The sequence below is a fragment of the Haliaeetus albicilla genome, chromosome 5 (assembly GCF_947461875.1).
Source record: "Haliaeetus albicilla chromosome 5, bHalAlb1.1, whole genome shotgun sequence".
NCBI lineage: Eukaryota > Metazoa > Chordata > Aves > Accipitriformes > Accipitridae > Haliaeetus > Haliaeetus albicilla.
The window spans coordinates 44,042,789-44,066,109 of NC_091487.1; the positions used below are offsets into that span (position 1 = coordinate 44,042,789).

Here is a 23,321-nt window from a genome sequence, read left to right on the forward strand (position 1 = left end):
CTCAAGTCCCCCTTTTTCAGTGAATTCAACACGTCACTGCTGCAATAGATATTAAATATACTTGAATAAGCAAGGCACAACTGCTGTAAGCAATTAGGAAGAAAATAGTAACAACGTGGGTTTTGTGAAATAAGGACAAAACAAGACAGAATACACTAGGTATGTGTTCCGTCTCCACCACAAGATGTATTTTATAGCTTTAGGTGAGGCAATACCCTCCTGCTTTAGTTCCCTCCTCCCAAAAAAGTAAAGGGAGTAGCATTACCCTCTTCTCTTATTTTGATGGTAGATTTCAGTCACAGAACTGTCTCCTAGTAGGCAACTCTGTACCCAGGACAGGGGGCAAGGAAGTGTTCTGGTTGTTTTGTTTTTAAGGCTAGGATATGAGCGACACGCACCTTCATTCAGTGCTTTACACAGCGAGAAAGCTACCAGAGCAACACATCAGAAGCTCAGGCTCCAGCATGAACTCAAGAACAAGTTGTAAAAGTGACTAGCTTTTCCATTTTACATACAGCACTCACCATTGGTGGGCAGGAATGGGGGTGTTCCTACCCTGTCAATCTACTTTAACCACAGACTAGACCCAGACAATACCCTATCTACAATTTAGAACCAGAAGAAGCATCCCCTCATGGCCATGAGTAAGCCATGCCTATTTGCATCAGAAAAACAAAACAAAACAAAATCATCCCAAACACATTCATGGTCTTCTTATGGAAAAGCCCAAAAATTTAAGTAATTGCTCAAGGCATACTTGAACAAGAAAAAAGAAACACAGCCCCGTGGAAAAGCTGACTGCCCAGACTCCAGTCGACATCTGCCAAGCATTCCTCCAGAAAATAAGCCCCACATTATGGAAGTCTTCTGAGGATGGATGAGCAACCATTTAAATGCAAACAAAACCTCTGAGAAGGCAGACTGCAAAGAAAGGTCTGCTCCAGGCTTGGCAGGCGATGAGCAAGAAGTCCAGATGAATTCTGCAAAGTTGAAGAGGTCTTTTTCAGCTCTAACTCATGGACATTTGCATATCAGAAAGACAAAATACCTGCCTCACCTCAGATCCACATCTATCCCTTTCAAACCCTTACAAAAGCCAAGAGGATAAGCTCCTTCCTTGCTTGCATCCTGTATCAGAGCCATTTCCCCTCTGGATCCCCCAAACACTGAAGAACTTGCAAATGTATGGTAACTAAGGAGATAAGCTGCAATTTAGGATTGGGGGGGGGGGGGGGGGTGTCTTCAACCAACCTTGTTTTCTTTATACAAGAACTCACTCGGAAACTTTCTGGTTCCACAAGGAGACAGGGAAAGCAAGGAGCAGAAACAACATTACCCCCTTGTGGCAGCAAAGCAATATGGAACTAAGTTCTGAGAAATTCAAAAGGGAACACACTAGGTGTTACTTTTCATATCTGCTCTAAGTATGGAGAGCTACATGCTGCCAGAAAGGCGATCAAGACTGAGGAGAGACGTGGTATGAGCCGGAGCATGGTGTTATGTCAGGCCTCTACATGCCTGACACAAGCAGGGCACAAAGGTCCACATTCGGCTAACAGGTGAAACCACAGGTAGAGCATTTAAACCTTTCTAAGGGAGACGCAACACAGCCAAACACGCTTGCAATGTATAGCACTGACACCTGGATCCCATTCACAATCCTATATATAGCGCTCTCATGCAGTCTGAGTGCAATGCAATCTCAGCTCAGGAAAAAAGACTGGGTTCACGTTGCGTAGCAAGAACGCAGGCAGGAGGGACCACAGTCCTCAAGACAAGAACTGACAAAATGAAAGACAGAAATTTGACCCTGGACCTTGTTACACGGTTCCAGGGAAGCTGGTCTGCACGTCACTTGTGCACAGTGCATCCAACAGACTCAAACACATCAAAAAGCAATGCCTTTGGTAAGCTGTGCAACTTCGGCAGGTCAATTATTTGCACAGCACTGTGGACTCTGCGCTTTTATACACTCACAAACAAAATAAAGGAGTTTATAGAAGTGTCTCCAGACAATACAAACTCCCCCACCTCGCTTACACTCCTTCCTACCTGCGTGCATGGCAAAACCATCACCCTTGACAGTTCAAAAGACTTCTCAGATTTTCAGGTAACTTCAATAGTCTATCTTGTCTGCCAAACTAAATAGGTGAGGCAAGGTGAAAACATTATGCATTCAAAAGACACAGGCGCAGAAGTTACTCATACCGCTGCCTACAGAATTTGACCTCTGGAATGAGTGCAATGGAACAGTTGGAGAAGTTTAACATAATTGCCAGACAAAGCTTCCTAATGGAAGAATAAGTATAATAAGCGTTTCCTCCTGGAACACAGGTTCCATGCAAACCCGCCTGGCAACAGGGCAGGGCTCATCTTTCATTTGCAGTAATTCATTCAAATCTCTAGTCGAAACAGACAGGTAAACAAGAGTATAATATATTATGAGCAGCTACATCTTGAACACATAGAGGACAAGTTTCCCTTTGTGTATTTTTCTTTTCCCCTTTCTAGGGATTAGTTTTACAAGATAAGGTTTGAAATATGTCAACAGGGACATACATGGCACTCCTTGCTCCTTGCATCCATTCTAGAAAGACTGTAGCCGGGGGTGCCATGCCAGAACTCAGAAACAACACTAGATTTAAAACCAGAGGATTTTCTTTTTTTCTGAAACAACACACTAGTTCTGTAGATATCGCTTGTGTCATATTAAAATAGCCAAAGAGGTAGCATTTGAAGATCTAGATCCATTTTAGCAGTCAGCATTGCACTGTACCTCTCATTAACTGATGAGCTGAAATATATTTCAGTGGAGACCACTGCTAGGATTCTATATATCATTTTCTTAAGAAGGTGGCACTCGCTCCTCTCAAACAAGCAGCTGACTAGAAGAATCCTTTCATGCTCTGTTCAACTTTTCGTTATCAACCTGAATTGGCCCACACAGCAACAACGGCTTGAAGTACTTACAGGATCTTTTCCCTCACTAAGATTACAGTATTAACACGATGGTTCCTCAACCCATTTTTTAATTAGTAAGTAGTTACAGAAAAATTAAACTAGTATCATCTGTTGCTCAATTATCTTTCCTTCATCCAGATCTTGCCAATAGCTTCTATCAGCAATTTTATGCAGCACATTTCACATGGCAACTTCAGGAATTTCTGAGGCTCTTTTCACTTTGATGTTAAAAGTGAGGCAAGGATAGATCCACAGGGGAAAAAAACCCTACATTTGAATTAATGAGATCAGCCTCGAGAACCTCAGAAAGGCTGAAGCTCAGTCTCACGAACTTCTGCTTAAGGTAGACCATAAACTTTCCCCAGTTGTATCTCACTGACACAATTTCAAGAAGCACACAGCTCAACACCTGTGCTGCTTTCAGGCCAAGCTGAATGTGACTGCTGTACTGCCAAGGCTTCCAGTGACATGTTCCTGCTTACAGAGGTGCCAGAGCTGTTAGTCAGGAATAGCTTCATTACATGCTTATTAATGCCTTTGTGATTAGGCCAAGATAATTAGCCCAGGACCATCAGAAAGAGCAGAATTCTCTCCCTACCCAGCTGACATAGCTGCATCAACAGAATTCAAAGAACAGCCTTCATTAAACTACCTATTAACTTAATTGACCCTCTATGGCAATGTCTTCCCAGCAAGCTACTTCTCAGCCAGGCAAGACAGGTCAAGGAATGGATCCTGCCCACGGAGAGAGTGAGAATATACACACAGTTTCCAGATGCAATTTTTATCTTAAGTTTTTCAGCTGGCCTTTGAATACAGAGCTCAATTGCCCAATGAGGACATCTAATGGAGAAACAAAGAAGAACAGAATGTAAGACAGGTCACAAGCAAATACATAGATGTCCAATGCTAAGAACTAACCTGAGGTCCATAGGCACAAAATTACATTGATTGAAAGCGTGTATGCACTTATCACTTGTACTCTCAGGCTTGAAGGCTTACCTTCCCTCTTCTATTTCCCCTGGACTTTCAGCATTACATAGCTTACATCTCATGATCCTTAGCCACCATCTTTGCATGCTTCTGCAGCTGCAAAGGTTAAAAGACATTTTGGACTCTGCTGTGCAGGAGTCGTTCTAGCACTTCCCATTGTGGGAGCACACCCTAGATCTCGGAGACAAGAAGGCTGGATGTGAGGGTGTTCATTCTATGCAAAAATTAGGTAAGTGGGTGCTTACTGACTTTTTATTGCTCTGTAAGGAAAAATATAACAGCTAATTTGAGAAGGGCATGAAATTACACCTGCAAGATATAGCTATCCTGCATGCAGGGTTTCTTTTAAGGGGAAAGATTTCATAAAGCTCCCAAGTCCATCCCAATGTATTTAACAGGAAAGGAAATGAAGTTTTACTTCAAGGAAATCACCATGAGCATTTAATAGCAGACTGCTCACTGCTTCCAGCTTCCCTACCTCGGTACTCTACAGTTACCTTAACTTCAGTTAGAAGGGAAGCAGAAACCCCTGCCATGCCTGTTCTTGAGCAAAGCCTGACAACAGAAGCAGGAGACTGAGAAAACAGAAGAGTCCCTGTGAGCTTCTCGGCAACCTCTGCCAAAAGGGTTTCACTAAAAGTTTCATCTTACAGTAATTCCTCTGGAATTAAGCTTGCACATCGAACTATGCACTCCAAATTAACGTCTCAGCAAAAAGCACCTGTTTGCACAGGTGACCAGGTAGGCAACTAACCCTGCACAGATGCTACAGCCACAGAGCAGGCAGCAGCAACCACCACGGGTGACAGGCAAAGCGACCCAGAGATTTAGTCACAGGACTCCAGCTGCTAGGTAGCAACCTGTCCAGCTCCTGTGCAGCGGGATGCACTGCGTTATATCCCTCAGGGCATTTCAAAATTATACAACTCCCACAGAAAAGATCACATCTACAGATCCCACCACACCTCACTGTCGAAATACGTGCCAACCACCTGATCAATAAAAAGGTTATTTGCCCCCATTACTTCTGACACTACAGTGACTCAGCCCAGAGAACAAGCTACACAGTGGAGATGATATGAGCATGTACATCTATTTTAAAAGAAAGATAGTGCAAGACTTACTCAAGTGCCATTTTAAAGCTGAATTTGTCTGCTCCTTCTCACCCCTCTGCCCTTTAATAGGGGACTAGAGGGTATCTGATTTAAATTAAAGGCAGGTAAGTTCAGGCCCAAGAAAGAAGTAGCTACCATGTAACCAGCTTGAGACTCTCATTATGGCAGGTTATAAAAAAAACTGGGGCAAGGATTTAGAAGCAGATGAATAATTTCATGACCACCACCACTTATTTGCTATGCAACTACAGCAACAAGAAAGGCAGCCACTGTTCCAGCCTGAGTGTAATCAGCTTATCTGCAGGAAGAAGGAAAGAATTCCCTTTCCTCAGACACTCCTGTGTACAAAGCCTCCTCAGTCAGTTACATCTGCATCCAACCTGGAAACTTTGCTTTCCTAAAGCACAAGGCATCCATTTCTGAGAAACAGCAAGACTGGACCTTTCCTCTGACAAGAGCACAAATCACTTGACAAAGAGGATGCCAAACTGAAAGCCAGGAGGGAACCCTATCCAAAGTACCAACATAGCTTAATCATCCATACAAGCCAGTGGAGACACTTGCACACAAAGCACAGGTCCTTCTGGGTGCAAGTTCGATTTGACTTGTTCTTTTTCTTGTAACACATCTGAAGTATAAAAAAAAAAAATCCTTCCAAAAAAGAATCACCTTCTTGAAAAAGAATACAGCAGAGTCTAAAATTTTCAGTGATCAGCATGCCCTCAACCAGCTCACCCTAGATTCGGGTCAATGGGAGCCACTTTCAAAACTTCTCTCTTTATCAAAGGCAAGTAAACTGCATGGTTTTGACCAAATACTCGCAACTAAGGTATATGCCCAAACCACTGACACGGAGCTTTGACTTTTTTTGCCCTATATGGCAACACCAAGGAAATGATTGTTATCCCTTCCAACTTAACAACTACAACCTCAGCAAGACACAGCACCCAAAAAAGCAATTCTCACTACACATGCCCAATTTTCCATGCCTACCTTGGGCAGATTCTCCATGTGCAACATGTGTGTGGTATGGGGCACAAAGGACAGCGTAGCACATCCTGTGTTCCCACCCTTCTGCAGTGTCTGGGAAACACCAGGAGCATAGTTGACCCCAGAGACCTGCTACCAGAGCCTGTCCTTTTGCCTGTGCGTACTATGATTCTCCTTTCCCATTGAGAGGTCTGGTCTCTGTTGCTTACAATCTTCAGAACCTAATCTGCAGCATGACAATGGCAGCTATAAAAGACATCAATGCAATGTCTCTGTTTTCATCTACATAAATAGCATATGACCACATGAGAAAAGGTTTTTAACTCTGAAAAACTCTGACTAGATGGGAAAGGTTTAAGAAAAAATTGAGGAGGAAGGCCGAGCATGTATCTTACCTCCTGAGTGAATCCTCCTCTGAGCTTTCCTCAGGCATTTCCTGGTTTAAGGCCTCCTGTGATACATTCCCAGGTCTGCTTGAAGCCGACTGGCTGTAAACTCTTTCCCAGTGCCCCGTCTCCTGGTTAAAGACCACTCCCACGGTCCTCTCCTCCTGCGGGGTGGAAGAGCTGCCCAGCTGCAGCCTGCTAGAGGCAGGAGCTCTGCCCTCGGTTCTCTCTGCAGGCTGCACCTGGCTGGTATTTGGAGGCACACCCTCAAACGTGCTTTGGACCTGCCCTGGTGTGTAGCTAGGCGTGCTTCTTTCCCAGCGCAGCGTGTCATTGTTAAAGGTCAGCAGGTTATGACAAGCGCGACAGCGGTTCAGGTGACCCCGGGACAAATTGGAATTGTTTTCACTGCTGTGTGGAGTCTGCTGATGGGAGGGACCCGGCCGATCAGGCTCAATGTTGTTGTTGAGCATTTCTTGAGCCTGTTGCGACTGGCCGGGCTCCCCACCAATCCCCTGATCTAACTCCTGAAGCCGGTCATATTCCAGGAAGAATCGCCTCAAATCACACTGGAGCTCATTACGGATGCTGGCCGGATTGCTCGGGCCAGCACTACTACCACTGTCCGCCTCAGCCCCTGGGGCCAGAAAGCCTCTCCCTTCTGTCGCAGAGGTATAGACTGATGCCTGGGAACCTCCCTCCTGCTGTCTCAGCACTGACAGCAAGCTCACGGAGGAGGCACTGGTCCTAGGGGGAGGCATGGCTTCCAGCTCTGACCGAGAGCTCATGTTCAGCACTGTCCTGGACCAGTCAGACCCACCTAAGCCCGAAGCCATCTCTCTCGCAGACTGTTGGTACCGGGACTGGTGGCCGGCCAAGGGCCCGCTGAGGGACCGCCGCGTGGGGCCCAGGCTAAGGTTGCGCAGGGTGTTGCCAGCAGTGCTGCTCTGAACTGTGCTGAAAGCAGAGGGCCTGTTAAGTATCCCCTGCTCCTCCTGCGCTACGGATGCCTGCTCTGGGGGTTGATAAGGCTCTGTCTGCACAGAGGAGAAGGAAGTGCCAGTGGCCCCAGAAGACGTGGAGGGTGCGTTTTCCTGGTGTGGGAAGAGAGAAGAAGGAAGTCTTGCACTAGAGCATCGGCTGCAAAGGCACAACATCCCCAGGTGCTGGCAGCACTCTGCTGTGGGATAGCTGACACGCTCCCGGAGCCTGTTATAGACAGATGCCCTTGTGTTCTCACTGGCTGGAGGCGGAGGTGGTGGTGGTGGAGGCGGTGGAGGGGATGGGGTAGCAGAGTCTTGAACACTGTTTTGCTCTCCCACCTGTATGCCAGAGGAGCGGGAGGACAACATATGCAGGAAGTTGTGGAGGAGGGGTGTGCGCCTCACAGGCTGAGATGGAAGGATAGCGCGCTGGCGATAATGCGGCATCTCTGTGCTGTCCACGGAGATTTCCACTTCCTCATCACTCTGCAGAAGGAAGCAATCAAAGTTCAGTCACCTCACAGCAAAATCCTGTATCTCCAGATAAACAGCAGAAAGTCAGCTACCATCCCAGACAGATGAAAGGATGCAGTAAGTCCCTTCCTAGAGGCCTTGACTTGCAGGAAACCAGCTGAGACTATTTCAAAGTTCATTTTATGGATCCAGACAACCTCCTCCTACAGCCCACTGAGCTTTGACAATACACTGTTCATACAAACAGAAGCATCAGCATCTGAGGGTCCGCAGCTGTGGGGAGCATTGTTAATACCTCGCGTAGCTTCAAATCCAGCAGAACGTCACAATAGAACTGAAAGAGCGGGGCCACTAGGACATCTGTCTCATCACTAACGAGACAGTGAGGGCAAAACAAACACACTTTGGAGAGCTCTTTAATAGCCCTGCACATAACACAAGAACATTCAGGAGACCAATTAAGGTGAGACAGAATTCAGCTTAGAAGGACTTCAGGTTTTCAGAAAAGCACAAGGCTGCTTAGGAACAGACTAGGGTTAATATATGTAGAGCACCTTGTAATTAGCCAGTCAATACAGGTACTGACATTCCCCTTACCTGCTGGTTAGAAGGGTTAACAATTGCTGTGAGCAAGTAGTGTCCCAAGGGGTCAAACCGTACCAGCCTAAAACAAAAGCAGAGCCAGAGTATCAATCATCAGTTCACATTCCACATTGACACAGGAAGCTGGACACAGCAGGGAAGAAAACCCCATATGAAATATTTGCAATGAGAACATTACTACATTACCATCATCACCTTCTGAAGGATGTCAAAAAGTTTATGCATTAAGAAGAAGAAAGCATACTTATCTAGCTGAAGACTGCAGCTATTTTATAGTCCACAGCAACATTATACAGAAGTTAAAAGCTGGAAGCAAGTATTGCTGTATCAATTGAAATAGCTAGGAAATTTTAAGGAATATGTACGTATATATTACAAATTGGAATTTGGTACAAAGGGAGAGATTAATGTGCCTTGAATGTTACATCACTCTTATTTTAAATTGCTCAAAAGAAGGCATCAAGTTTCCAACAATGCAGTTTCCTCTATAACTGCACCAAAGTAATAGCTCAGCGCTCTCTTCCGGCAACTTCTGGGTTCTCTCATCATTATGGCTGACAGGTTTAATTACTAAGCTTACAAATGAACATGAAGTAGATTCTGGGCATTTATTGGGCACGTTTCTGATTACAAATATTAACAACCAAGCTGATTTATTATTTCCAACTACTTTTTTTCCTTCCCACAGAACTGTTTTTCTACCAGCTGAGTCAAGGAGCTGCACTCAATGCTTCTCTCCGCTGCCTCAGTTCAGAGTGTGCAGCATCCCAGAAGAACTCCCCACATTCCCCAAATCTGACCATCTTTCACATACAAGTGTTCTCTTCCCCCAGAAACAGGAACTCACCTGACCCGCTCCATTTCACTAGCCGTTTTCACCACTGCAAAAGGCTCCCGACGACTCCAGTCCCAGAAATGTATCTCATTGGCAGTTGCAATCAGCAAGAGCTGAGCCGTAGGATGAAAAGCAAGCGATGCAATGGCATTGTTGCTATCTGTGAACCAGCTCTCACTTCCACCCTGAGTGAGGAGTCAAGAATCACAAGCAGTTTATCACAAAGTTTGAGATCATTAGGTTTCCATATACATGCCATCTCTCCAAGACTCTGCCTAGAGCATGGAAGTAACATGCTTTCTTGGCAACAACAGCAGCTGCTCTCATATAAGGTCATGTGTCATGTCTAGAACATAACACTACTTGTAACAATGACCACAGATGTATTTTCTTTTAAGTGTGTCTCAAGCAGCCTGTAAAAATACTGCATTTCAAAGCAACCAGGTAAGTATATGTATTTTGTCTCTGTGCCAATCACCAGACTAGGTTGAACTGGCAGAGCAGCAGCTTCTCTACTGAAGAGTTCAGCTATGCTCAGTGGAATGAAAAATGGCCTGTCTTTCACATAAGCTAAACAGGCATCTTGCACAAAGATCTCCAGCATTATCTGTACCACTCTAATCAAATAAACAGGCATGGCTAAGGAGCATGACCCACCTGGTGGGACTGAGTGAAGAATCTGTCACCTCCTCTCTAGACAGAAGAGGATGGCTATGGTCTGTTCTATGCTTTTAGAGACAGGTCCCAGCAAAGCTTCCCAACAGCTCTCTTACCAGGCAACGTTTGGGAAACAAACTCAGACAAAAAAAGTCACCACCCACCAAATACCAAAGGCACATATGTTTCAGGAAAGACTTACATGTAAATCCCAAATTCTAACCTCCCCATCTAGGCATCCTGAAGCAATGAGGCCCGGAATGGTGGGATGGAAGGTGACACACCAGGGAGTGCGGCGATGTCCAACCAAGGAATGAACACACTTGCCCGTTTTCACCTCTGTGATGTAAATGTTGTGGTTCACATGTGTGGAAGCCATTAGGGTCCTGGGAATGAAGAAGGCAAGACAAACATCAGCATGAGAACAGTACAGCAAAACCAGACCATGGTTAGCTTCATCTCAACAGGGTCTGTTCACACCTAACCCAGCAGCTCTCCCACACAGACCTCAAAGGGTAAGAGGCTACTGTCGGCAATGGCCACAAAGCTTCCTGTAGCCAGATTTCAGGGTCCATGCAAACATGAGCTCATCTGATCTGCAAGCACAAACTTGACCTTGAAAGTCAGAGTGAACGTGCAGCTCAGAAGGAACTCCTGAGTGACAGTTCAGGGCAAATAAATATTCCCAATTCTCCACACCATCTTGACCACTGTCAAATCAAGTGACACTAAGAGAGATCCCACCTCCATTTCTGCTTCCAACACACACATCATTCTGCTCTGTTCTTTAGTGCTAGGTAACCCAGTGGGTGTGCCACATCACTTGGCATGTTGTGCTAAAACAGCCTTTACACCCTCAAGTTTCTTATGAAATCCCATGGTGGCCGCACAGATCCTTCTTCCTTAGAACTATACATCGCTTGGGTACCTCAGAAATTAAAACACCAACTATGCTCGAAGCTGTGAGATTAGGAAGGTGCGCACGTTCCATCCATGCATGTCAGGAACCAGGAGTTTCACTCAACTATTCAGGACTGGACAACTCAACGGGCACAAGCCTCCATCACTTTTGTAAGTGTAAGGAGACTGCTGAAACAGGGAACGAACTAGGAATTAATTACCTGTCTGGACTAAACGCCAGCAAGAAGGTGGAGCGTGGACTGTCTGGTAACTCAACTTTCTGAAAAAGCCAACAAAGCAGGAAGTGTTGCAAGTGTCATATGATCATACTTTAACTGTAAGCCACACAGACAACAAGGGGAACCCGCTGCAGGAACATATCTAGTATCACATCACTGCAGGAACTGAACAGAGCCAGAGAGCATATCAAGTGTAACACATCAAATTTACAATCACGAGACAATTTATTTCAAATCCCTGCCTCCCTTCCCCCACTCCAAGATCAAGCTATGCACCTCTATCCCACAACCTTACCTTGCCCTCCCATTTCATCCATCGAGTTTTATCCTCCACCAACTCCTGCAGGAGCCGCTGAGCACCCAAGGCTTGGGTACCCCGTTCCCTACCCCACAGGATGCGGACAGCATTCTTCTCCGGTACAACCTTCATGGCTCTGAGCAGCCAACGTTACACCAACTACTGGGAGGAGACACAAGCAGGTTCCAGATGACAACCACCACCAAGCTACAAATAGGCTATCCACATTTCAGTTGTTTATCTTCATGGAAACCTAGAAAGAAAAGAGAATGATAAGGAAGGCAGTTTCTACTTTTACCTCATAGATGAAGTAAGACCTTTAAATCCCAAAAGACTGGATTTAAGAGAAAAATATATCCTCTCCTGCAGCCTTTGCTACCTTGTTCCATTATCAAGGCCCAATTTTGACATTTCTGCAGCCAATGATTACTTTGAAAGGTTTCTGAAAGGATTTAGCCCTCTCCCTGTACACATGCCCTAGGCATACCACACCTACAGAGAATAAAAAATTGGCCTTGAAACCTTTTCCCTTCCCTCTGTCTCTTACTGTATACAATAAAGAAAAAAAGATTTATGAAGAGATGGTCTTTTCACACCTTGAAGATTTAGGTCCTATCTGGGAAGGGTGACTGACAGCTAGAGGATAAGTGTTAAAAAATTGACAATATGACAGAGAAGTCTCCAGGGAATTATTCAAATTTCAGTAATAGTAATTATTATCACTGCAAAGGTCAGATGATTGATAGACCTCAAGTCCAAATTACTTCCAACCCCATCACAATAGCTTACAATGTATGAAAACAACCATGTATCAGACCAAAACCTTACATTGCAGTGGCATCTTGGCCAACTCCATCATGATTCATTTCACCTGTCTGCACATCATCTTTCCACCTAAATTGCTCTTAGAACAACAGTTCACCCAAGTAATGCACAATGGCAAAGATTAATGCTTTTAGCACACTTTGAGCTGCTAAGGAAAGCATTAACACCATTTTCTAGAAAAACAGTTAGTTCTTTGAAAGAACGAAATATAGCGACCCTGATAGCAACCAAGTTACACAGCTTTTGAATGGTCTCATATATTGGAGTTTGCCACCAAAAGCTCTCCAGAAACAAGAAGTTTCTTAGGATACATAAACCAAGAAATGCTGCTGCAACGCTGTTACCTTTTAATCCCAGCAGAGCGCACATACTACTCTGTCATCTCTTTAGAACCTAAAGATCTAAAGATAAATCCTCAATTCATGTTACACTGAACAACATCATCAATATTCAGTAGAGAAGGAAGCAGCAACTTAAAGCAAAAAACACACATACAGGGAAAAAAGGTTCATGTACACAAGAAGAGCTGGATTGTTAAGTGACAGAACTCAGAACGGTCATTAGCAAACCTTTCTTTCCTTCCACTCTCCCTAAAAAACCTCCTGAGCAGATGATTTAAGACAGCTGCTGCTTACAGGGAGGAGCTGTCTGAAGAGATAAGCCAGCAAAAAGAGTTCTAATAAAGCAGACCAGTTTTCATTTGTAAAAGTACAATAAAGGGTACTGAAGTGATGAACAAGTAAAGGCATCCATCTTCCTAGAAAAGAAATTCACCACAAAGAAATTCAAGCTAGCTGGAAATTCCCTGATGCTTAATGTGAACAGCATGGGGATCATCTATTTTAGAGAAGCTGAACTCCACAGCGTAAAATAAGCCTTCTTTCAAGAATCTGTGAAAGTCAGCCAAACATTAGGTAGGAATTATTCTACAAAATAAAAGCCTTACTGGAAAGCAACATAAAAACTAAAGATATCATTGCTGCAAGCGGATTCTTAAAAGCAACTGTACAGATTAAAAAAGCCCAGACCCAAAAAACTAGAACAAGGATAACTGGAGTAGATACAGCCAAAAGCACAGTACAAAATCACCAAATCTTTTTTCACTAAATGCTAATAAATCCTCATCTGGATTTTGCAAACAGCCCCAGTCACCCATGTTCAGAAATGACTGGATTCTGACAGTAAGCAGCATGGAGGGGAAGGACAGCTCAGAATGATACAGGCAATAAAAAGCCTATTTTACAGGAGGAAACTGCAAGTCTAGTTTCGCCTAGTAAAAGTAAGAAAACAGTAGCTGAATATTCTATATGGGTTCATTCAAGGAGTAAGAGCCACAACAACCCAAGGATAAACGTATAAACTGGACACAAATGGAAGACCAGATTTGCAGCTGGAACAAGCTGGAAGTTTGAAGAGATCTCAAACATTAAGCTTTGGAATAGCTTTTTGATAGCTGTAAAGGGCAAACAACCTAAATAACTTGAGAGATCCTGGTAATTTACAAGCAGGATAACACAATTACTCATGAGAAAAAACAAGCTCTGACAACTTGGGAATATTTCAGACCTATCAGAAGGACTAATGTTCCCTGAAGTACAATAGCAACAAGGAAATCAAGAGATTTAACAAACATCTTTATGTTTATTTATGCCACAGGCAAATCTACATATTGTAAAATAAAGAAACAGATAACACCTGCAACTGCAGTTAGTGAACCTCTTGTATTCACCTTATTGAGAGACTAAGTCATCTTCACTATATAAAATCAAGTACTTACCTTAAGACAGCTTATCTAAATCTTTGCAGATGGGTACTAATTTCTTGAACTAATTTGGCTATAACAAATACTTCATATGTGAGCCTCATGAGCATGTCTGAACTTGATGTTTTTCCCTCAGGGACTGTCCCTCATTTTTTCAGCTTCTTCTGACTCACCTCTTCATCCCATTTGAAAAGAAAAGAAACTCAGGGCTTGAATGTCTATACAGTACCCTGCTAACCTGCTCAACATTTTTAAAAGCTGGGATCTCTTCAGAAAACACCAAATGCATCCTTCTTGAGTGGGGTTGGCACTCCAGTGTTACCCTGGATCATTCTGGGGGCAAAGCTTTATCCATGCCTCATAAGGGGAAAGTTTACTCCTTTATCTGAATTAGCCTGAATACAGTAACTGCTCTCCGCTAGCTGGTGACACATTCAGGAACACTACAGACTGGCAAAGAAAATTAGAGCCTTCAAATGGAGAAATAGATGCAGTGTAGACATGGGCATTACCTTCGTTCACTTTAGCAGGAAGCCTTTAACCTTATTATTGGATCACATGTTCAGGTTTGGTTTGGGGTTTTGGTTTGGGGGTTTTGGGGGGGGAGGGGGGGGGTGTTGGGGGTTTGTTGGTGGTGGTGGTTTTTATTAAAAGGAGCCAGTTCCTTCTCTAATCTAGTAAAGATACCTACCAACTCCAAAGATTTTGCTCAAATATAAGCAGCCAAATAATGACAGCATGTTATTAAATACCATTAGCAGATAAACCATGGGAGTACCAATCATATTTATAGCTACTCAGTAGCCCCCTAGCTAACAAAGTTTAAATGAAATGCAGTGGGTTTGAAAATACTTCTTGGGCCTCACCATAAAGAAAACTTGGAGCTCACTAGATCAAACCTGTCCAGGCAAGTGGTGGACTGATTCAGTAACAGCTTCTATTACAAATACCCATGCTATCACAACTGATAAACAGCTGACCACCAAAACAAGGAACTGCTCAGGGATTGGTATTTTTCTGTTTTCTTCTTGTTGGGGGATTCTTTTGTGTTTTGGTTTGGGGGTTTTTTTGGGCTTTTTGTTTTGGTTTTTTTTTTTTTAATCAGGATGACCAAAAGTGGAGTCCAACAACTGGAAGATTAGCTGATGCCCTGGATGCGGTCCAGGGCACCACAGAAATTCTGAAAGTGGAGAGTCAGAAATTTTTCTATAATTGGCAGCTTTGTTTCCTTAACAGTTTTCTCCCTTCAGGGCATTTCAGGACAGCATGCTGGGCTGTTTACAGTTTTGGAAAGAGCATTACACAGCCCAACCCCAAGCCTTTTACTTGCTCTGTGCCAGCTGTCCTCGAAGAAGCCTTAAGAATTCCCAGCCTCAGAGCAATATAAGCTAATTTGTAATTGTCACTTTTACAGACGCTGAACCTCTAGAAAACCAAAGCAAAGCAGCAAATTTGTAAACTTCATAGTGGTACAGGACCCCATGAAAACACTGACAAAAAAGGTAGGGAGAGAAGAGGAATAAAAAGTAGCACATTCAAATCACCATATAGAAAGGATGTCAAGATATTTTATGCATTATGCAGTGGTTTACCGTGCGAACTAGAAACTTTAGCACTTTACAGAGATGATGGTCCCATCTCTTAACATGCCCCACCCACCCACATCTTTGGCACTATTAATTTTGTGGAGATTCCTCTACCACTGTTCGGGGAGCACTGCTGGTTTTGATACAAAGAAGAATATCGGAGTACTATCTAATGTTATTCAGTTCTCCATTGGGGAAAAAAAAGTTATTTCATGTGGCCTTCAGCTCTCAGACTACAAATCTATTACCACTCTGAATAACTTCTTGGTTGCGTGCTGAGCCCAACACTAAACGCCTTTCTTGATGAGCGCGTACAGAAACAGTGTAAACAGATCTACCAGTGTTTAAAAGGAAAAGAAAAAAAAGCTGCAATCAGTAAAGGCTATTTATAACAGGAGTTCTATCCAAAGGATACAAATGTCCAAATAATTTCAATTTTGCTGCCCAAGTCTCAAGTGACTGATGAAGAAAGAGGCAACATTAAGTGAACTATAAAAGCTGCCTCAGGCGTTGCAATCTGGGATCCACAGAGAGAATGCATGTATAAGCTTCCCTAGAAAAGACCAGAGAGGAGAAAAGCATGTGCTCGTAGTTTCTGTCTCAAAGTTCTTTTGTCAAGTTTTAAGACTTCCAGAATGCGTTGACTGCAAAATGGATATGATCCACACAGGTTATGGGCCAGTGCAAGCTCTATACTTTGTATTAAAAGAACACAGATGGGGGAAAAAACAAAACAAAACAAAAACTGTTGTGAACAATGAGGCATGTCACTGACCTGCAAAAACACAAGCAAACTTGTCTCTAGAACAGAAACAGATTATTAGTACTCTGAACTATCCCAGATCTGGCCATGGGCCCACCTATCTTGTAAGCCAGTAACTTCTGTTTTCAAAATGTCTGTTCTTAAGCAAAGTGTCAAGCACTAACAATAAAGCATGCCATTTCATTTATTCCAAATTAAACTGCAGCATCTCAGGCTTTGAGTATCAGCAAGATATTAAAGATTTCAAGAGTATTTTCTATTGTATTTAATAAATATTAGTAATTTGATAAATATTAGTAATAATTTAGCATTCCCACTATTGTACATGTGGGTGGGTTCTCCAAGAACAATCAGAAGATCATCAGACAGGTGTGAGAATAGTGTATGCCGCAGTACAGCCCAAATGCTTTATCTTCACTGCCAGTGATCCTCACGTAGGCTGTAGTCACAAGACACACTATTTCCTCAAAGTATTTTTTACAACAAATCAGTTTCCCTTGTATCTTACACAGTTAATTTTGAGGCAAATTGCTTTATCAAGACCCCTATGTCTTTCAGAAGCTCAAAAGAGCAAAGAAGAAAACATTGGGCATACTGAAGACAGTCAGAGATCATCTTGCCAATGCCTACAGACTACACAGCCCCTCCCGCTTCACTGATAAAGCAGTAAAATCTGGTTCTGAGACTCACACACAGGAGATCTCCAAGAACGAACCAGATGCCTAAAACATCATTTGGAATGCATGTGCGCAATCACACAGCTCCAGGGACTTTCTAGTTCCCTTGTTTACACTTCAAGTTTTTCCCCCACCTCTGCAATACGGAGATTATGATGCCAACACCTTCCTAAATTGCACAAAACAATACCAGGTAACAAGCCCCAGAAACGCTATCCCGGAGAGAAGACCTGAATTCTACTGGCAGTTTTATTAAAAATATTGATTCCATTCATACCACGTGTCATGGCATTCCCGCTAACCCTTTTCATGTGTCCACTTGAAAGGCTGAGCAAAATAAAGTTCATTCAAAACCAAAACAAAAAAGCTGATTTGCCCTCTTTACACTGCATCAACTCAGCTAAACAAGACAACTCAAAGAGTCCTAGTTTGGTAAGTAATCAAACTATGTAGCACTGGAATTTGAACAATGCTATAACAAAGACAAAATCAGTAAAAAAAGGGTGACATGACTCGTATCCAGAATAGTTCCACGGCTCAAAACTTAAGACAAGTGTTGGAGGAACAGGACTATGTTCAGTATTAAGCGACAGGGCCACATGAATTTCTGACAATGTACCTGATCAGCTACATATGTACATTTTCCTGAAACAACATGATTTGTCTTTCCTTATGGGAAGTACATGTCTTCCCTATGGTACTTCCATATGAGCTTTATGACCATTCTCAGAGGTTCTAGCTCTTCTTGGGTTAAAAACAAACAAACAAACAAAAACCCAGAAAACGTTTTGCATAGAGACAACTTCAAGTTATCTTGCGGCAATATCTGAATGAACAGAAAATTGGAAATAAAGTTATGTTGCACTGGAATCTTTAGACAAGGCTAACCCACAAACAAAAATAGTCCACAGAGGTATAACAAACAATTAGCTTAAACATAATTAATCAAAACAATGAAAAAAGCAAAACTAGAATCCATTCTTTCACTCTTTGTCTACTTCTGTGTCCCTGATTATGCTTTTAAAAAAACAAAAGCAGCTTAATTTAAGACACTAGAATTATGCAGATTCCTGACATTAGAGCACAAAGCCAGTCTTCAACTAAGTGCCCTTAAATATGGGGGGGGGGGGGGGGGGAACCCACTAAAAAAAGCCTTAGGAGGAGAGAAAGTAAGTTTATGATGCAACTATGCAACAGAGTCTAAAACTAATAGCATGAAGACAATTTCATTATATGGCCCTGGGTTTAGTCTTCAAAGTTTTTAAGATATTCCCCAAAGTATTATTCTGTAAGCTGAAGTCTTCTCTTGATTAAGGCCAGAGATATTTGGAAAGTAATTCCAAAGCACATCTTCTGCAGATGCACTAGATACAACTTAGAGCAGTGTATCCACAACTCTAAGCACTTCCACATAAATCAGAACAAGATTCCTAAAGAAAAATAACTTGCATTAGTGCTTCATGATTAAAAAATTCAATGCCGTGTTTTAAATTGAAACCACAAACAGCTTAGGAAATTCAATTACATTACAAAGATGTCAATAGTACATTGTCATTTCAAGATCCTATATGACTGCAACAGGGACCTGATTGCCACTAGAATCTTAGTTTGTCTTCCCAGTCTGGAGTAAATGAGCTATAATACTCTTAAGATAACTTTGCAGTCAAAAGAAGTACTTTAAATTGATAGTTATTTACATCAAAATGATGAGGAAGTAGAAGAGAAGCTTGCAGCTATCAACTCCTAAAGGTCAGAAAATGAATGGTAAATATAAAAAGGGAAGTAATAAAAATAAAAGTAAGTGATCAGCTGTGTCTGGAGTCTGACAGTTTCATTTACCAATGAGAATATGGAGCACTTTCATCACTATTATTACAATTTCCACATAAACTTAATGAATTTTTGAGAAGAGAGATATTAGTTCCAATCCAGAAGATAGGAAGAGAATAAATATAATTTCACAAAGCTGTAAGATAAGTCAAACAGCAGAACTGAGATCCAGAAAATTAAGAGCTGGTTTCCTCAATTCCATACTCAGACCATGGCATGTTTTGCCAAGTACTGTACACAGCAGGAAATGAGGGACAGAGAGAAAAGAGAGAACTGGAGTAATAGAGAGAGACAAATAGAGCCACATAGAATTCAGATTAACCTCTTAAGAGAATTATTCTCATTTAGATAGGAAAGTAAAGGAACTTTCAATTCAAAATCCCAGCATTTACATTAAAAGTCACATCAAGGTTCCTCAAGCTCAAGAGCCACAGCCAAGTGCCCCCTAGTGACACCATACACACAAGAGAAAATTGGGAGCACCAACATGAGAGAGTAGCAGAAGCAGCATCAAGTATCCACAAGATGAAGACAAAATATTTTATGCATTCAAGGCTGCACTTAAGGCATGTGCACCTTATCCAAGTAATAAAGAAAAAGCAACTGGAAGTGAGAACATATTTAAAAAAAATGCAGTTTGTATAATTTCCTGCTCACATGGAAATAATCAAATAAGGTAACAAGCCAAAAAGCAAAAATTACTTACACAGAAGCTGAAGTCTTCATGCACAGATATATCAGAACCAAAGAAGAGGTGGGAGACAAAGAAGATTTAGACTCTGAACAAAGAAACACCCAATTCTTGACACCCTTTCCCTTCATGGCCTTGGACTGAGGCTGTGGGAAAAATACATAGGGAGGGGGGAAAGTGTCCAAAACACAGGTCAGAGACTCCTCTCAGCAGTTCTATGCTGCGCAAGGTGGAGAATTAGTGCTACACACCAGGAAGAGGGCAGCAGGAATCGCTCTGCTGGGACAACCCAAAAGACCTCACTAAGAACATTCAAATCGGAGTTGTGCGAGCACATGGATTAAGATGATTCTCTCCACGCTCAGGCCTGGCACCTCATCATCCTGCATATCTTCAATAAACAGTTTACAAAAACTGGAGACAACAAACAGTTACTAGTCAAGAGTTCTTAACAACCAACAAGTTCCGAGAGGCAGACAAGTAGGTTTCCCCTTGTTTTAAACAACCCAATCAATTGGTCTTTCATTAAGTGACTACTGTATCATTTAACAATTTCCCATTAAACTATTTCTAATATTAATCTTCTTCCACTGCACATCACCTTGTTATTTGCTTTTGAAAACCACAATTCTTTTGTCCTCACCTCATTAATATTTTGTTTCTATCACCCTCCCTGTGTTAGTGCAGGGCTACTAACACAAAACACGCAAGGTAACTATTAACATGCACTATGCCCTTTATCAGGTCTCCAATAATACAAACTCAATAGGGGAAAAAAAAAAAACCAAACAAAAAAACCTTAACACTATTTGTATTAATAGCACTAATAAGTATTAACATCAACAGTAACTTTGTAAGAGCCTTGAATTCAGTTAGCTTGCTAACCATGGCATAAAATATACTAAAGTTACTTTCCAGAAGTTTCATGAAAAATTATGACACAAAAAAAGGAGTAAATATACAAATGCCTAACTTACAGCAAGGGGATACTAGCAGACAGTATCATTGCTTGCCTTCTGTATAACTGGTTGTTACAGCTCCATAAAAGCGCTGCACAGAAAATGGAAAAGTAGGAAACAACCAAACAAGAATCTGGAGGGTCAGTTATGACTCAGAGAAGGGCAAAAGAAAGAAAACTAAGAAGAAGCTGTCAGCAAAGTAAACATTCTGCATAAACTCCCCAGCAACTGAATCTGAAAAGGCAAGTCCAGATATTTGGATCCAAACATATTCTTCATTCCAAGTATTAGAATAAATATCAATGCTAATGGACTGCCATGCTCATTAACAGCCATGCTGCCACAAATCAACAGATAAGTACAAGATACTTATTTGTTACTGTCAAAATACAAATGGACCGATTTGAAAAAAAAAAAAAATTATCTACAGCAACACCAATTGTGGACTACAGAACTAGTAAACTGGCTATACTGAAGAGTTATGAACGTTAGAAATGGCATTACAGCGGCCTTTCAGAATACAAACAAGGATTTTAAATTTAGCAGAGAATTTCAGGTACTGTTGCCTACATCACCCATAAGGCATTCAAATCTGCCTGGATTTAACCCTATACGACATTCTGAAAACCGACCCAACAACAAAATTAAAACAGTCTGGTCATGGATTGACAGTAAGCATAGGTTACCAGCAGGTCATTCGTAGGTCCATTTTAACATTCCCATTAGCAATTTGAAAGAGGATGGGAGTGGCAAAGGCAAAGAAGCCAGAGGACACCGAACTGGGTGGGGCAGTAAACAAGGACAAATATGGAAAAAACACACCAGGTTTTGATGTAAAGATCTAAGAACATTTCATACAGAGGTGAAAATTGAGCAGCACTAAGCACTCTTCCTGAACATATTTATACAGACTCTACATTCACACCGCTCTTCTTCCCAAGAACTAGCTTGCGCCCAGATACTAGCTATTGTTGAATAGCTCTCTTACAACAGAGCGATACTGTAAAAGTGTGTATTGGGAAAAATTACGCTTAACCATCTAAAACATCTCTTGAAGATGGAATGCCGTTTTGGTGCAGGAATCGTGTTGCAAAAATTGCTCACCCAAGACAGCAGAAAGCATGGCGCTGACACATCCAGAAGTAATCTCAAAAAAACTTAATGAACACTACAGAAACTTATGTGTTGTCTGGAGGAGTACTGTAGGTGAAAGCAACAGCGTTTCCATAGCTAGTGAATTAACTGGGTGTGTGCTCCTTCACAAGAAAAGAGGTGATCGAGTGTCATCGCGCTAGAGGCACACACGAACACATTTTATGCAAAATACTACTTTCACAAGCGAGCGTTCTGCAACACACCGTGGAAAACAGAAGGAGAGATCGAGAAGACAACGCTTACTTCACGTTTTATTTGGCTCAGGCCGGAAAACAACACCAACCACCACAAAAAATATTTATTATTTCAGAAGAGCAGCCCCAAAACGCAGCCTGACCTTACCCAGCTGACGGCGGGCGCCGGGACGCCCCGGCCTGTTCTGGGGGAGCAGCGGGAGGGAAGCTCAAGGCACCCCCGCTCGGGTACAAAAAAATTCGGTTTTTAGGAGCGCGGGAGCCGCTTCCCTCAGAGGCCTTCCCCCTCCCCTCCCTCCCGGACCCCCTGCACCGGGGCCGGCCCGGGGCAGCGCGGCCCACCGGCTCCCGCCGCGGCCTCCCCGCTTCCCCCCGCCACCCCCACCACAGGCCGCGGTCCTGGAGCTCCCGAACAAAGGCCCCGGCGACGAGCCCCAGGGCCCCCTCCCCGGCCCGGCCCAGCCCCGCTCCGCCCGCCAGCGGCCCAGCGCGGGCAGGTGCCCCGCCACCTTCCGGGGCGCCGCCGCGGGGACGGCCGCCCTCCCGGGGAGCGGCGGCGGCGGCGCGGCCCTTGTCCTGGAGCCGGGCCGAGCGCGTAGGCCCGGAGCCTACCTGGTGCGGAAGGGCCGGGGCCAGGGCCGGGCCCGGAAGGAGCGGCCCCCAGCGCTCGGTCGTCGCCGCCGCCGCCGCTCCGAGCTCCGGCCAGGCGAGCCAGCCGAGCGCCGAGTCGGACCCGAAGAGCGGCGCCCGTGAGCGGTACCAAGGCCCGAGCAGCCGAAGCTAGAACGCCGCCAGGCACGAGCAGCCGAGAGACGATGTCTTTCGCCGCCGTGCCGTGCGGCGCCTGGGTGACGTAGGCCAGGCGAGACGAGTCGAGCCCGGAGGGCGGCGGGTAGCGGCCGCCGGGCCCGGTCGCCTCCCGGTGCGCCGGGTCTCCCCGCCGGTACAGGACGGCTGCGGGTGGAGGCCGAGAGTCGCGCAGCGCCAGGCACCCGGTCAAGGGAAAAACGACGGCGTGCCGGCCCGGGCCGCGGCCTGCCCCCGCGAAACCCTTCGGGGCCGCGCGGGCCTGAGGCCGGGCCTGGCACCGCGGGCGTTCGCCTGCTCTTTCGGCGTGAAAGACGCTTGGAGAGAAAAAGAGCAGGGTCTCGGATGAGACGTAACTGAAAAGAGCCTTCCCCTGAAGGAGCAGGGCGTTGTTTATTGTTATATATCGATCTCCCACGCCGTGGGCGGCGAGGACCCACAACACGTACACAGGCCCTTGGGAAGAGGGAACGGGCAGCAGTGAGAAACCCTCGGCGGGCAGCAGTCCGAGCTGCTGCATCTTGCTGCATCACCTGTACTGGAGAAGTGAGAGCCTCGGGGAGGGGGGATTTGGGTGTTGGAAGGAAAATCTAAGTAAGCCAGGGCACTCTGTGCTGGTAAATCAGCAAGGGGGGGGG

At 44.0% G+C, this 23,321-nt stretch overlaps 1 protein-coding gene across 3 annotated transcripts in view; it reads right to left on the bottom strand.

Moving 5' to 3' along the window:
• Nucleotides 1-22,637, bottom strand: part of AMBRA1 (autophagy and beclin 1 regulator 1) — a 135,866-nt gene extending 113,229 nt beyond the window's left edge. For 2 of the 3 annotated variants that reach the window (XM_069784508.1, XM_069784507.1), the window contains exons 1-7: nucleotides 22,489-22,637; nucleotides 11,432-11,687; nucleotides 11,119-11,177; nucleotides 10,200-10,383; nucleotides 9,353-9,525; nucleotides 8,500-8,566; nucleotides 6,455-7,914 (exon numbers count right to left, since the gene is read on the bottom strand). In XM_069784508.1, coding sequence (XP_069640609.1) covers nucleotides 6,455-7,914; nucleotides 8,500-8,566; nucleotides 9,353-9,525; nucleotides 10,200-10,383; nucleotides 11,119-11,177; nucleotides 11,432-11,566 — 2,078 coding nt within the window. In that variant the 5' untranslated portion in view covers nucleotides 11,567-11,687; nucleotides 22,489-22,637. The remainder of the gene's footprint in view (nucleotides 1-6,454; nucleotides 7,915-8,499; nucleotides 8,567-9,352; nucleotides 9,526-10,199; nucleotides 10,384-11,118; nucleotides 11,178-11,431; nucleotides 11,688-22,488) is intronic. The other variant, XM_069784509.1, reaches the window with a different exon arrangement.
• Nucleotides 22,638-23,321: the final 684 nt, after the last annotated feature.